General features: G+C 36.4%; 3 protein-coding genes across 3 annotated transcripts; 1 reads left to right on the top strand and 2 right to left on the bottom strand.

The window, feature by feature from the left end:
* The first annotated feature begins 135 nt into the window (after positions 1–135).
* LOC109189073 (molybdate-anion transporter) lies at positions 136–3,257 on the top strand. Its single transcript, XM_019339800.1, has 9 exons — positions 136–559; positions 743–887; positions 1,031–1,199; positions 1,331–1,586; positions 1,702–1,790; positions 2,125–2,304; positions 2,384–2,469; positions 2,560–2,644; positions 2,763–3,257. Exons 1-9 carry the CDS (start codon positions 361–363, stop codon positions 2,895–2,897), a joined length of 1,344 nt encoding a protein of 447 aa, XP_019195345.1. The 5' UTR covers positions 136–360; the 3' UTR covers positions 2,898–3,257.
* A 355-nt stretch (positions 3,258–3,612) lies between these two features.
* On the bottom strand, positions 3,613–7,222 carry LOC109189074 (probable prolyl 4-hydroxylase 9). Its single transcript, XM_019339802.1, has 8 exons — positions 6,880–7,222; positions 6,671–6,790; positions 5,939–6,096; positions 5,548–5,650; positions 4,897–4,992; positions 4,334–4,399; positions 4,123–4,242; positions 3,613–3,906 (listed from the first exon to the last, which is right to left on the bottom strand). Exons 1-8 carry the CDS (start codon positions 7,006–7,008, stop codon positions 3,820–3,822), a joined length of 879 nt encoding a protein of 292 aa, XP_019195347.1. The 5' UTR covers positions 7,009–7,222; the 3' UTR covers positions 3,613–3,819.
* Positions 7,223–9,021: 1,799 nt separating this feature from the next.
* On the bottom strand, positions 9,022–13,728 carry LOC109189072. The gene is made up of 5 exons (XM_019339799.1): positions 13,303–13,728; positions 12,035–12,898; positions 11,826–11,911; positions 10,822–10,962; positions 9,022–10,392 (listed from the first exon to the last, which is right to left on the bottom strand). Exons 1-5 carry the CDS (start codon positions 13,642–13,644, stop codon positions 10,239–10,241), a joined length of 1,587 nt encoding a protein of 528 aa, XP_019195344.1. The 5' UTR covers positions 13,645–13,728; the 3' UTR covers positions 9,022–10,238.
* Between the last annotated feature and the right edge of the window lie 584 nt (positions 13,729–14,312).

Raw genomic sequence — 14,312 nt, 5'->3', positions numbered from 1 at the left:
TGTGTATTTTTTTTATACAGTTATGTGAAACGACGTCGTTTTGCATTAAGATGCACAATGCAATGCGTTTCCTAGTGCACGATATAAATTGTCATAATATCTTTATATATATATATATTCTTTGAATTAAAAAATTTGTAGAATAATGAAATCTACAAAACGCCCAATTAACGATTTGGCGGTTAATGCCCGGAGGGCAGCGGCATTCCCAGGTGTCGGGGAGCTCCATTGATTTTGATTGTCGTCTGAATCAAAACGCACGCTCGGGGAAACAACACTGGATCTAGGGTTTTCAGGTCTCTTATAATAAGATCTTCCCCTTTTGTATTCAGTTTTCACATTTGATTCCCGCCAGAGCAAATGGGAGTGGTGATTGAGACCGTTGTGTGGGAGCCCAACCCTGCACTCTACATCTTCCTCTTCGCATCATCTTTACTGTCAATTTTATGTTTCCCCGTCAACTCTAACCCCAGAACTTCCAATGTCCTCGACCATTCAATCTCGCCTTCCCTCTCTCGCTTCCGAAGAAACTTCATTTTCTTATTTTCCATCTCTTCAGGTACAATATACACTGTGCTTACTGATTCGTGTAAATTAGTTTTTGATGAAATGTGTGTGTTTTACTAATTGCTACTAAGAAAAGCGGGGGAAAAAGTCTTTTTTTTTTTTTTTTTTTTTTTTTTTTTTTTTTTTTTCCGTTCATAAAAATGATTTCTTGATCTTTTAAATTTTTTATTTGCAGTGATGGAGGGCTTGTGGGCTGTGTTTGGGGAGTATGAATTGACATATTATGGAGTTAGCAAGGACCAGATGCTACTATCGCTGTGTATTGGATGTGTGGCTGTTCTCTTTGTTGGCTCCTTTTTGGGGATACTGTCAGATTTGATGTAATGGAACTCAGCTAATTCTCTTTTTAAGTTTCCAATTTAGTTCTTGAAGTTCACAGAGTACCCGTTTCTATAGGCAAAATGCAGTTGCTGTTTTTTTAACACTAGATGTTCTGTTGTGGTTTTTTTGCTTGTTTTTGCAGTGGTCAAAAGAAAGTGTGTTTGTTATTTTTCATGCTGCACCTCTTTGTTGCCATTTGGAAGAGGGTTAATGCAAATCCTAGTGTTTGGATTACCAGTATCTGCCTCTCTCTTGCCTCTTCAATTTTCTTCTTCAATTTTGAGACATGGATGGTAGTTGAGCATGAAAAGGTTTGTGACTTTGCATTTGTCAATTCTTGTATATTCTGCAAATGCAATGTTTATCTTTTAGAGTTTTTATTTTTTCATAACGTTATGATTTCACAAATTGCTTGATTTAAACTAATCTTGTTTTCTTGCAGCAAGGGCTGAGGCAGGATATGTTAAATGAAATGTTTTGGTTAATGTCCTTGGTTGAATCTGCATCGTTCATTGGTAGCCAAGTGCTTGGGAACTGGCTCATTGCTGGTAATGCAGAGTCAATTACACATTCTCTTCCCGTTGCAGCTGCAATACTGGCAATTGTTGCTTTAATATATGCTAGTCGAGGATGGAAAGAATCAACACAAACTTCTGAATATAAAAATTATCAAATCAAATTCCATACACTCTTCGCTGGTATCAGATGCCTATTTCTTTCCTTTTATCCCTCTTCTCTTGAAATGGTCTGAGTATTAATATGTATAAAGAAGCACCTGCCATATCTTATCATGAACTGTTTATGCTTTGCTAGATAGAAGAATATGGCTGCTTACATGGGTGCAAGCTTGTGTTCATTTCTCAAGTGCTGTATTTTGGATTCTCTGGGCTCCAACTATGGTGGTATGATTTTAATGGAGCAGTTTCATTTCATTCTCTGTTATTTGTCTGAGTTTATTGACGAATTTCATCATTCCATATTAATGTTCACTTAAATGATTTGCATGAGACATGCATTTGATCAAAATGTAACCACATGAATTTGACTGTGTTTATGTGTTGTATTTTGATGTTTTCTGGTCACTGACATCCTCCTTTCAAACATACAGATGATTGTAGAAGTTTGAGATGATAGGCTTTCTTTTCTCTTGATTTTGGATTTTTTTTGCGTTTTGCATTTTGCATTTTGCTCTTTGTTTCTTGACTTGCTATTTTGAATATTTTGTTGTGCTTATAGGCTGATGGGAGAGAGATTTTGTTAGGTCTGCTATACCCTTGTTTCCTTGGTGCGAGAATGCTAGGCAGCACTGCATTTCCATGGTTCAATGGGCCATTATCACTTCGAACTGAGGAATACTTAGTATACATTTTTATTGTTATGGGCTCTGTTCTATCCATTGTAGCTTTTGACTACCAGGTATCTTTACCATTTCCCTTTTTTCCCCCATGATCTTAAGATACCAGGCTTGTCGTTCATACTTGTGATTTAATTCCAGGAAATTGAAGCTCTTTTGATACTATTCTGCGTATTCCATGCCTGTGTAGGACTGGTTTTGCCATCACTTGCCAGATTAAGAACCATGTAAATAATGTTGCTGAGATTTTTTTGTAATTTTTTGGTTTGTCCGATTTCTTTGATCTTACAACTCTTATGCTTCAATTCATTTTGCAGGTTTGTACCAAATGAACTCCGTGCAGGAATGATGAGCTTATCTCTGTTTCCATCAAATGCTGCACTCTTGTTCTTTCTGGTGCAGGTATGTATTATTTAAGTGAAAATTATCCAATTGCAAAGTACTGCTGACTCTAATAAGTTCTGAACTGGATCTATGTTATGTTTATTCCCGAGCACTATTCAAATGTGACAATTTGCAGCGAAGTTATAGCCATAACCTTGGAAATTCAACCATTATAGCGGCGGGTGCTCTTGGACTTTTCACTGCAGCCGGTTGCATGTATATGTTAAAGCGGTTGGGGAAGCAACTTCATCGAGACTGGCATAAGTCATGATTCTGCCTTTGGATATTATCGTTCATCCAAGCAGGTGGATTGTTAATAATCCACAATTCGGAGACGAAATTTTTTCATTCTGAAACCTGTGAAGCATTAGATTCCTTTGTGAATTGTGGATCTCAGAGGAATCATGCAAATGTTCATTGTGGGCACTGGTCTACTTAAAAAGTTTGAAGAGGAGATGAATACTTCTTACAGCCAGAATTCATACAGATAAAGCTACCTTTGCTGTAATTATAGTTAGTAGGTCTTGCACAGGTCAAAAGAAGTATTAAACAGAAGAAGTTATGTATTTACTATTTACCACTGATACTATTATTTTGTTCATTGGAATGAGGATGCATTTTTGTGAGAAAATTGATTTACTGGTAACATAGTCAATTTATCAGTTAATTTTGGCTTATTTAACCACTATTTGTTGTTTGACTTAGTTAAATAATCAATGTGAATGTTTAATTAATTAATTTTTTGTAACAATTTATTGTTTCAAAATGTTAAAATTCAAAAAGTTGCTCAAAGTAACTTTTTCGATAAACTTTTTGAGAAAATCATTTTGCATGTAATCAGCTAACAGTTAATTTATCGGAACACTTTTCTACAATCAATCAGCTAATATGGTTATCAACTAGTTAACCTCATTAACCCAATCAACTAACAACTATTTACCAAATATCCCTGTATCTATCTACATAACCTTTAGTGGGCAGTCATGTTTGATGAAATTTAGGGTAAAAGAAGCTTAGAGCAACAAAAACATAATAATGTAAAAAAAAAAAAAAAAAAAAAAAATTGAACTATTTCCTCATTATGATACAGGGAATATCTTTCACAAATGGTGACAAAAAAGAACTAAATAATATATTCACTAGGCAACATTGTTATTGGCAGAATTGTGGGGGGGGGGGGGGGGGGGTGGCATTTAGTCATCTTGTTCTTGATCCCTGATCCACTTTGTTGCCACCCATTTTTGTCCTTTGATCACTGGACAGCTCCCATGAAGCGAGGTCTGCAAATCATGAAATCACAACTCAACTCAACACATTTGCTGCTCATTCTCCCTTATGACACAAAAATCGCTTTCCAACAATGTATAATCCATAAGTTCAATACATATTATATGATGCATGCATATTCACAGCTAGCTGACATGGTAGGCCACTTCAAGAAATTAGCAAGAAGCTAGAGTGTCAAAAAAGAAGGATTAACAAAACTAAGAACTCACTGGATCGATTGTGCCATTTAGAAGAAGCGAGTAGAATAGAAGTCCATCCCCTTTGCGGGGCTTTACTTTTAAACCTTCACACCTGCGGAAGTCATAATTACCATCCATGTTCTGTCCATACTGCATATAAACAGAGTTACCACTTTTCAAGGATGAGAGGAAGGAAAGTTGATCATCACTATAAGAGCGGCAAAAATATTATTGATATTACCTCAAAAGGGAACATGGTTTCCCCACCTTCTTCAACATCTGAAAGGTATAACAAGAATGAAGCAACCTGAAAAGGTTCAATAAAATTGAGTCCACAAATGTCAAATAATTATAAAAAGGCATTTCAATAGCTACCCCGATTTTCCCCAGATTATTAAAAAAAGTTGTAACCGGTGGGCCTCTATATTCATTCTTTTGGCCATCATCATTTATAGGGCTTGGCCATGACTACAGTTTTTCTCTTGTACTAATTTATTTATTTTAATAATTTGGAGAAAATAAAGTGTACTGAAATGTCTCTTTTTTAACCTCCTCTCCATTTGATTTTAACTAGAACCTGAATAATTGGACCAAATGTGGTAAATCTTTCACAGTGAGGGAAGAGATATGGCAAAATTGAAAGTCAGGCACGCAAATTGAGTGTACTACCACAGTAGGGTGACCAAATGTGAAAGATGCTAATTCTTTTTACAAACTAACAGCAGTGTGTATAGCTTTGGTCAATTTCATAGATATAGTTGCAAAGAACATCAGAGTGAATGTAGAATATCTAGTTGTGCATACCCTTTGGCTCTTCTGTGGGCCATATTCAGCGGGATTGAATGCGTCATAATGAGAATGATAGCTTTGGCCAATTTCATAGCGCAAAACATTAAATGCCTGAAACAAAGTAACATTTCTCAAATTACTCAAACTATTATAGATATTTACCATTGACCTGAAGGCAAAGGTCAATTGGTTTAAGATGAACTACGATATACAATGAAGTATGATGTCAACAAGCAAATGCACACATCATCTAAGGAAAACAGATACCCCCAGCATGCATATATTGGACTTCTTATCCATTAGTCATAACTCATAACATTGAAATTAAATTTTCTGGCAAATTTCTTCAAACATATGCACTCTGGTCATGTGAGTTAAACAATTCTGTGAAAAAAGGATATTATTGTTTCTATTTTTAAAAGACAACCAAATATAGAGCTCATCTTGTGTTGGGACCAATATACTATGTATGGAGTATCAAATATGTAACCATGCAACTAAAATGCGTACCCAGTACATACAGGATAACAGAAAGAGGAAAAGAGTGACAACAGTACAACACAAGTAAACAGGTAAAACAATTAGATACAGAAGGAAAATAAAATTGCAATTACAGAGGCAATACTAGGCATTGCTGTTCTTTACATATCTTTGTTAACTTTTTACCTCTCCATGGGACCTGGGAATCATTGTCACCTTAGCAATTTTCTCCTCAATGAGATCCAAAGTTCCTGTTTTGTCTTCTGATGCACTTATAAATGTGCCAGAACTGAGAGAAAAGGAATGTATTATGCAAAAATATAGATCTTTGAGTCATCAGTCAAAATCAAAGATGCCAACAGGAGCAGTCACTTCAGTCTTTCTTGAAAGCGAAAAAGGACTTGCCAAAATTTGTATACTCTTTTTGGATCATAATCATCGAGTTTTTGTTATAGATAATTTTTATTTTAAATATTTTTTCGTGGGAATATAATGGATTTTAATACAAGATCTCTAGCCTGTCAAGAAGAACTCTGTCCAGATGAGCTATCCCTTTGATCCAATGAACATAAGTTACCTTGTTCTTATTCCCTTTGTGTTTTCTGCCGTTTCTCCTTTACGAAGAGCTAAAGATGAAGGTTTGAGTTGTTTTTTTGCCATTTTGACAATGCTTTCACATTGCTCTGCAGTTGCAAAATTTGGAAAGTATAATGCACGGGGATACCAGCTTAAAACCTACCAAAGAAAGAAAATGAGAAACGTGGAAAAACAGCAATGTCAAGGAAGAAATGTAATCAAATAAGCAACAATGAAGAAAAACAGGCATCGTGACTAGCTATCCATTGCTCAATGAGGAAAAACAGGCATCCTGGACTCCTGATCTTAACCAAAAATGAAAAAGGAAAACAAATTTTAATTTCACCATGGATATCATCTATGTAATCATTAGATAGAATCTCGTGTTTTCCTTACAAACAGTCTCTAATCAAAATCAAAGCATTATTGTCACTAAGTTGAATTGCGGTTACACTATGGACAATATTAATTTGAGTTTACAATTCACAGAAACAAAATTAGATTCTCTGAGTGGTTAAGAAAAGACAAAAACTTTTTCTCCTCGTCTGATACTCTTGTGGGCAAAACACAGTTGAAGAGACAATGAGGACAGCTCAACCATAAAAAAAACATCATTAACTAAAAGAAAATATTTGAAGGTATACTAATAAATAAAAGGCGAAAAACAGAAAATGAATCCCAAATTAGTAGAAAAAGTGCAGAAAAGGCGCCGAATTGAACATCAAAAGCACACCTGAAAGGGGATGAGAGACATTGAATCCTCTCCCGTCTCGCCGTGCGGCAGCGGATCAAAATCTCGCCACGTATCCACCGACTCCAGCATCCTAGACCTCGCCCGCATAAATCCTTCATCCTTTACAATAACAAAACAAAATCCATACATTTTAACAAACACAATACGTACACAAGGCAACGAGCGAATGGAATAGAACACGGACCGACCTGCTGAGAGAAGAGGGAGGAGCCGAAGAAACCGGCGAGGAAGAAGCAGAGGCATAAGAGAAAAACGAACGGCAACCCTAGGGTCCTCCATCCACCTCCGACCAATTTGCCTCTGTTGCTCGTCTTCATCAATGAATCTTCCCCTCTGAACTCAACGCCAGCAATTAACGAATTCCGAGTTTGGTTATGAAATTATGGATCTGTAATAAGCAATGAGCTATGAAGAAGAAGGGAGCGGAGAGTGTAAAGACGACAGGAAGAGTCATCATTCATTTGTTCGGTATTTCACTCTCGATATGTACGACTTTTGACTTTCCTACGCGGCGGGAATTCTTTCCCATCCTCTCTCTAATTCCGGTATTACTCACTACTTTGTCCGTAATTGTTAAGGTGTAAAAAGTATATTAAGATGATTCAAGTACATAACAATCATGTACCAAAGTAGGAGAATATACATTCAAAGAATGCAACTTCTAGTACAAGGCCCTTTAAGGATATAGTACTAATGGATCACGTACCAGACTCAGACGATCAATTTTGGAGCGGTTAGACGGCAAGCTTGAGAGAAAGCGCGCACGGTAATTAGACTCTCAAAGTTGTTAAGTAATTGTTAAGTGCGTATTAAAAGGAGCGACAGGATGATAATGTAATAATGCCTTAAATTTAGAAAGATTTCTTTCTTTAATAAAATATTTAAAAGGAGTGGCAGGAGCATGATATAATAATACCTTAAATTTAGAGAGATTTCTTTCTTTAATAGAATAGTTTTATTTTTTTTAAATTAAAATGTAATTTTATTTTTAGCAGGTTGTTAGCGGTAAATTCGAGTAATGAATGATTAATTAGGATTTGGTGACTTATTTAAGGAAATTCGTTTTCTTTTTTAGTAAACTACCTTATGTATAAATACCATGAGAAATGGAGAAAAAGTGGATCCAAATTTTCTTGAGCTTAAGACAATTGAGTGTTCTTTGCTAATTTTTTCAATTTCTTTGTATTTTCACATTATTTAAATGGTTGTGTTAACCAACCAGCGGCGACCACTCATAGGTCGTAAAACCAACGAGTTCTGACACCAGGTAAGAGTATCCACATTAGTTGGGGAGATTTGGGAGATAATGTAAGAGTGATTAGGAAAGAGAATGTGGGAGGGGAGAGAAAAAAAAAAATAACAAAACAAAATTTGAAAAAAAAAATAACAAAAATCTGTCGCGTCAGGCGCGCTGACGCGAATGCACGCGCCCGTGTAAACAATGGCTGTGCGCAAACGCGCACAGCCAGTTTTTTTTTTATTTTTTTTTCTGACATTAACCCTTAACTTGCAGGATAAATATCTCCCCAAATAACCCCACCCCATATTTATTATTATCCCCACCCAAGATAATTCATCTGACATTATCTCCCTAATATCCACTGACGTGGATGCTCTAAGGGTGATTGCAGCACTGGACCAATATACTGTGGTACTGTAATAATTTCGTACAAGTAATAAATATAAAATCATTTCACATTTATTTTTATTTTTTTTGAAAATTAATTACTAATTTCACATTTATTAATTATTTATTTATAAATTAGTCAATAATCTTAAATTTAGAACAACTGTCGTTTACCCAAAGTCGTCAGAAACTACTGATTAGACATCGTGTTGGACGGTGCAGAAGTAATATACGGAGTATGTCTTTTGGAATTGACATCACAAATTCACAATTCAGGGAGTAGTAGATACGCTTTGGCCAGTTGGCCACCCGTGACCCCTTCTTGCTTTATGCCTTTATGCTTATCTAATGTCAGATATTATTATTATTATTATTATTATTATTTGCCACTGACCATGGTGATGTTCTGCTTTTGTACCAATTAAGTCTAATGGCACCAATGCTGAACTCCCATATGACAACGGAGGTAATATTGATTCTTTGTTCAGTAAGTCGAGAAAGTAATTATGAACATATGCTACATTATAATAAAATCAGTAGTATTCAAAATAAAATTACTAATTTGTTTAGATTTGATATCTAATTATTACGGAGTCAAATTGTGAAGTGTTTTTTGTTCTAATATTACTATGGTGTAATTGATTAACCAAATTCGCCTACGGACATTGTAGTTTAATAGCACTAATTTGTAACTCCAGATATGAAATTACACAGTACAGGTTTCATCTCCAGCTTCGTACAAATAAAAGTCGCTATGTTTGAAAAGAAAATAAAAAAGACCATAATTAGTTTTTTTTTAAGGCTGGCTCCTCTCTGAGTTCTGGACTGACAGAATAATTACTCGAGGTTCAGGAACAGAGGATGACGAGTTGACGACCCCACCAGGCCACCAACCCACATAATAAGACAAAGCAAACGGAGTTGTTGGACTGCACATCCAGGCTCCAACAAATCAGTACCCAATTCCTGCATTCTCAACCTTTTTTTTTTCTTGCATTCTCAACCTAAATTCAGTTTTTCACTAATATTTTCTCACATTGTGAATGCAAGCCAGGGAAATTTTGCCTGCATATAATTTTCACATGTAATTTAGAGACCAATAAGTAGCTGATCCAAGTCTCTGTGCAAACACACTCGTACTTCCATGTAATTTCCAATACTCGCATGTAATTTCCAATACTCGCACTTCGTGAGTATCCGTGATTTAGATTAACAGAACATATACTGCACAGGCTTAGGACTTACAGAGTATAAGCTGCTTTGCCTTGACATAAAATAACACAAAGGTAGCTTCTTGGGCGACACCAAAAATTTCCCATTCTGAATTTCAATCTTCCTTGGTACGAGAACTCTAAATTCCTTTTCACCGGTGGCACCAACTACTTCTCATTTAACAAGGGTTTGTCATGAACAAATGGTTTGCAGCACAGAATGAAATACCATTCTTAGATGCAGACTAACAGTATTAAGCATGAATCGTGATAGCAGCAGGGCACTTCTTTCATGATATCATTACCAGTGGTGCTTCATCGTTCCATTATTCCACATATCAACTAGGTACTCTGGGACTTCTAATCCAAATTCTAGTCCATTATCTTTGTGGTGCACTTCAGGTCGAGGTGCACAGATAAGAAGACTGGGGAGTGGAAACAAGGCAGCACAGTGACCACTGTAACCATATACATGGAAAAAATCACTCCTAGCCTCTTCATACGAGTTATTGTTAATTTTCACCTCATTGAATTCCAGGAGTAATCTTCATTAGTCTCCAGTGCAGGTCATGGGTGAAGGAGTCTCTACATCATATCCAATTTTCTTTTTGTTGGAGGACACCAAAACCTCAGTCTCTTATCACTACCTGACCTAAGCAATGATCAGCCATACTGCCAGGAATCATTTATATAATATATAAACCATAACTCACATCCCTGACACAAGAGTCTTACACCAACTTAGAATTCTATGCATTTTATCTTCAACAATATCCTTCATTCTTCGTTTCTGTAGTCTTGCATCTTCAATATCTAGAGTTCTATAGGCAAGTGCAAGCAAATACATTGCTGGATGAAGTCTCCTGCACATAGAATCATAAATCACAAAATGTACATGTAATTGCCAAACCTACAGCATAAAGTCATAAATATAATATGATAACTTTATAGGCCAAGCATCCTATACAGGCAATAAAAGGTGAACCCTCAAACCTACAATATAAACATTGTCATTTGCTGGAATCATGGTCAATTGCACAGATTCATAAACAAATAACTCATTTTTGTTTGTCATGCATAACATAGATGAAAATCAATAATAGATGAGTAAGATGACAGAAATGTTGTGTCAGCACTCAGCAGCCTACTTTTAAATGGATAAAAAATGGTACAAGGAAAAAAGGGGGGGATTTAACATTATTATTTTGTAGATTTTCAGCATATTATCAACACTCTGAAATAGTTAATAGTCACTGCCATCATATGTGAGTCAAGGATTATTCAAGACTTACTTGTCAAAATGATCATTTGCATCTAAACCATCCCAATACCTCTGGGATGGGACATTCCGGCTTTTTTTATCGCGACCAAATGTCTCCACATACCAACCTCCAATATCGTGCATGCCACAGCGTGGCTCAAACAGCCAAAACCTGTTCAAGAAAAAGTTGCAGTTGTAACATCTATAAGTAAACTTCAAAGTGAAAAGAAGTGTGCTGTAAATACTTGCATAAAGTTTCATAAAAGCAATTTATTGCTTGATTACATACATATAAATTATCAACTCTAGAAATGGAATATTTCCTAAATCCTGGTTTTTATATTGTGAATTCAATAGCAAAGCTCCCAACAGAGTAGTAGCCACTTTGCCCAGTTTTTGTTGAAATGATATCCTCTCATATAAGGTAATTCATTGAACTACTGAGTACTGACCAGCATTATTAACACAATGGAAAAAGAATGTTATTATGTGAACCTTGAAACTAAATCCATATTAACACTGCAATTCGTGATTCTGAAGATTTTCATTAATTACAAACATAGCCCACATAGAGAAGGGAAAAAGAGACAAAATGAAGTAGTTAATGGACTTTTGCAAGAACAAAATAAGCATGTACTACAACAATAAGTAAAAGTCTCTCTTGTTATGTGCTTTTCCATAATGTGTTAATGACGTGAAGTGAAGAGATTAAAAACCTCTCTTTATTATGGAAGACATTTAAAGTTTAAACCCTTTTGTGTTCCAAAATAAGATGCAAAAGGGGGCAACTAATCAATAAACTGGGTATCCTGAAAAGACAACTATCATTTTAGCTTTTTGTTCTATCTACATAAGAATATGAACAATTTCTGATAAGAAAATTTCTCTACTAAATGAACTTTTTTTTACAGAGTATTATTTTCCAAACACAAAACTTCACCAAAAATTTGAGTCACTATTTAGAAAGATATGTAAACAAATCGGTGGATACTATATAGTCAGTTACGAATTAGAAGGAAAACTGTGTAGTCTTACTTGCTGGGAGGCAAGCGAGCCCTACTGCATCTGCATTCACAAACAGAGACTTCATCTCCTACTTGGTACCAGTGCATGTGTTTCACCTGAAATAGAGTTCCACAGATCCAAAGTGTCAGAGAAGGAAGCATTTATGAATGAAAAGCCACAAGAATGCTATAGTCTGTAGCTACAAATCAAAGAAAATGAGAACTCATAATTAAGCGTACCAACAATGTCCGATGCTTCATAATCACGTGGGTATTCACACCATTATGATCATAGACATCACAGGATCCTTCCTCAGGGCTGGTCCCCATTCCATGTATTGTTCCTAGCAGAATCCTAGATCCAACTGGAACATATACACAGTCACTTTTATACGTTGCATCTTCATGGTTAGTAAGGTAAATATGTATGAGATCCTCAGCATTCTTGTCTTGTGCCAGATTAGAATTACTCTTAGGTCGAACCCTACTGGCTATTGCAACAACCTTCCCAGATACATGTAATTCTAAATCCTTATATGCATCTCGTTCAAAATAATTAATACTTTTAGATTGCTTTTGACACGACCCATTTACAGTTGCATTTGAATTCATTTCTGTGCTGACATTGTTAATAGAAAAGCACAGATCAGATTCAAAAGATGTTAGTTTTTCAGTGTAGGTATGTGACAGTTCAGGATTCCTGTTGGCAACACGTACCATCCCAAAAAGGTCACGCCCCGAGACCAAATGCAGAATATCTGGTGTGACAGATATGGACCTCTCCTCAGCTTCAAAACATTCGGGAAGCAGATCCATTGATTCAATTTCAGGGCCATAAAATGCTGCATGTATAGCTGAGTAAAAATCCCTTTCCAATACATCAAAATAGCCGGAACCAACCACCACCCTTTTCTCTGACACTATATCATTTATGGTATATCTATACCACTTCAACCATTCAACAACTTCCATTTCTCTTTCCATGAGTCTATGAGATTCGTACTTGTACATAATTGAACCTTGCCTAGCCTGCTTCTGGACAAGTGCTCTTCGAGAGAAGAGATACTGGTCATAATGTGCCCTTCTCTCAGAATCAGATAATATCTGCACTCCATTTGATAATCACATCAATATCCCATGCCTTCAGCATATACAGATTTTATGATCTGTCTGTTATGCATGTCAAATATCCTTTAAAAAGTGAATGATTGGAACAGTAAGACAATGATGCAGTGATGCAATACTCTCCTACATTCAACAAGCGCAATAGTTCTATATTCACGGAAGTTTGTAATTTCATTTTAAAATTGCAGTGTTCAACTGTGGTCAGATTAACAGAAACGACTGAGAAACTATCTGTGTTCAAAATCCGTTTAATTCCCGCATAGCTCAAACTTAGGATCTACCACACCTTACAATATATCATCATCAATCAGTCGAAGAGAATAGCAATTCAATAACCAGTTCAATGTATTCGAGAGCCGAAAGGTACAAAAAGGTCACCTTACCTCATAAGCGGCGAGGATTTCAATGAATTGTTTGGAAGCCGAGGAGTCGGTTTGGGAGTGAGCGAGATCAGGATGAGTCTCCTTAGCCAATTTACGGAACGAAGCTTTGATTTCTGAGAATGAGCTGGTCTTCGAGACGCCTAAGAGCTCGTAGGCGCTATGTCCGATAAACTCCGACGGAGTCGACTGGGCGTTTGCACTGAGCCGCCGGTTTCCATTACAACTGGGACAAAAGACACAAAATAAACCCGGCAGGCGATCCGTATGAGCTGGAACTGAAAAAATAGGACGGAAATAACGATTGAGACGGTGGAGTGCGGTGTATCCGGCAAAGAACGCCATGTCTAGACGTCTAGTGATGTCGATGAGTCTCAGAAATAAACGGCTTATCCGATACTGACTCTGTTTTCCTACTGTAACTAGTTTCTCCCACGCCAAAACAAGGAGTTTTTTTTGCACTTTTAGTCCCACGACTATAGTGGCACTGGTAGAATTGATCCACTATTTTTGAACCTTGCAATTTTAATCCACGACTATTAATTTTTTTGCAAAAATGGTCCTTCCGCCACTTTTCCGTCAAAATTTCACCGGAAAAAAAAAATCTCCATTTTTAGTCGGGTTAAAATTGACATTTTACTTATCTCAAAAATTTTTTTTTAAAAAAAATTGATATTTGACTACATACAATATTACTGGGCTACATACTACTACCCCAGGCGGCGGAGTTCCTAGAGCAGGCAGGGTCGTCAGTAAGCGGTGGAGCGGCCGTGGCGATCCCCGGGCTAGTTGGGTTATCCGGCAGCAGCATTGGAGTGGTACATGTACTCCGCTGCCTGAGGCAGTAGTATGTAGCCCAGTAATATTGTATGTAGTCAAATATCAATTTTTTTCTTTTAATTTTTTGAGATAAGTAAAATGTCAATTTTAACCCGACTAAAAATAGAGAATTTTTTTTTTCAGGTGAAATTTTGACAGAAAAGTGGCCGGAAGGACCATTTTTGCAAAAAAAA

The sequence above is a fragment of the Ipomoea nil genome, unplaced genomic scaffold, assembly GCF_001879475.1.
Source record: "Ipomoea nil cultivar Tokyo-kokei standard unplaced genomic scaffold, Asagao_1.1 scaffold1509, whole genome shotgun sequence".
NCBI lineage: Eukaryota > Viridiplantae > Streptophyta > Magnoliopsida > Solanales > Convolvulaceae > Ipomoea > Ipomoea nil.
This window is presented reverse-complemented; position numbering and strand designations above follow the sequence as displayed.

Bases quoted from the DNA above. Each gene is read 5' to 3' on its own strand.
- LOC109189073 (XM_019339800.1), top strand. From the start codon at position 361: ATGGGAGTGGTGATTGAGACCGTTGTGTGGGAGCCCAACCCTGCACTC. The intron at 560-742 runs GTACAATATACA...TTTTATTTGCAG, and splicing joins CTTATTTTCCATCTCTTCAG to TGATGGAGGGCTTGTGGGCT. The intron at 1,200-1,330 runs GTTTGTGACTTT...GTTTTCTTGCAG, and splicing joins TGGTAGTTGAGCATGAAAAG to CAAGGGCTGAGGCAGGATAT.
- LOC109189074 (XM_019339802.1), bottom strand. From the start codon at position 7,008: ATGAAGACGAGCAACAGAGGCAAATTGGTCGGAGGTGGATGGAGGACC. The intron at 6,097-6,670 runs GTGTGCTTTTGA...TTTCTTTGGTAG, and splicing joins TGTCTCTCATCCCCTTTCAG to GTTTTAAGCTGGTATCCCCG. The intron at 5,651-5,938 runs GTAACTTATGTT...CTTTTCTCTCAG, and splicing joins ACAAAGGGAATAAGAACAAG to TTCTGGCACATTTATAAGTG.
- LOC109189072 (XM_019339799.1), bottom strand. From the start codon at position 13,644: ATGGCGTTCTTTGCCGGATACACCGCACTCCACCGTCTCAATCGTTAT. The intron at 12,899-13,302 runs GTAAGGTGACCT...AATGGAGTGCAG, and splicing joins AAATCCTCGCCGCTTATGAG to ATATTATCTGATTCTGAGAG. The intron at 10,393-10,821 runs GTAAGTCTTGAA...TTCTATGTGCAG, and splicing joins GCAAATGATCATTTTGACAA to GAGACTTCATCCAGCAATGT.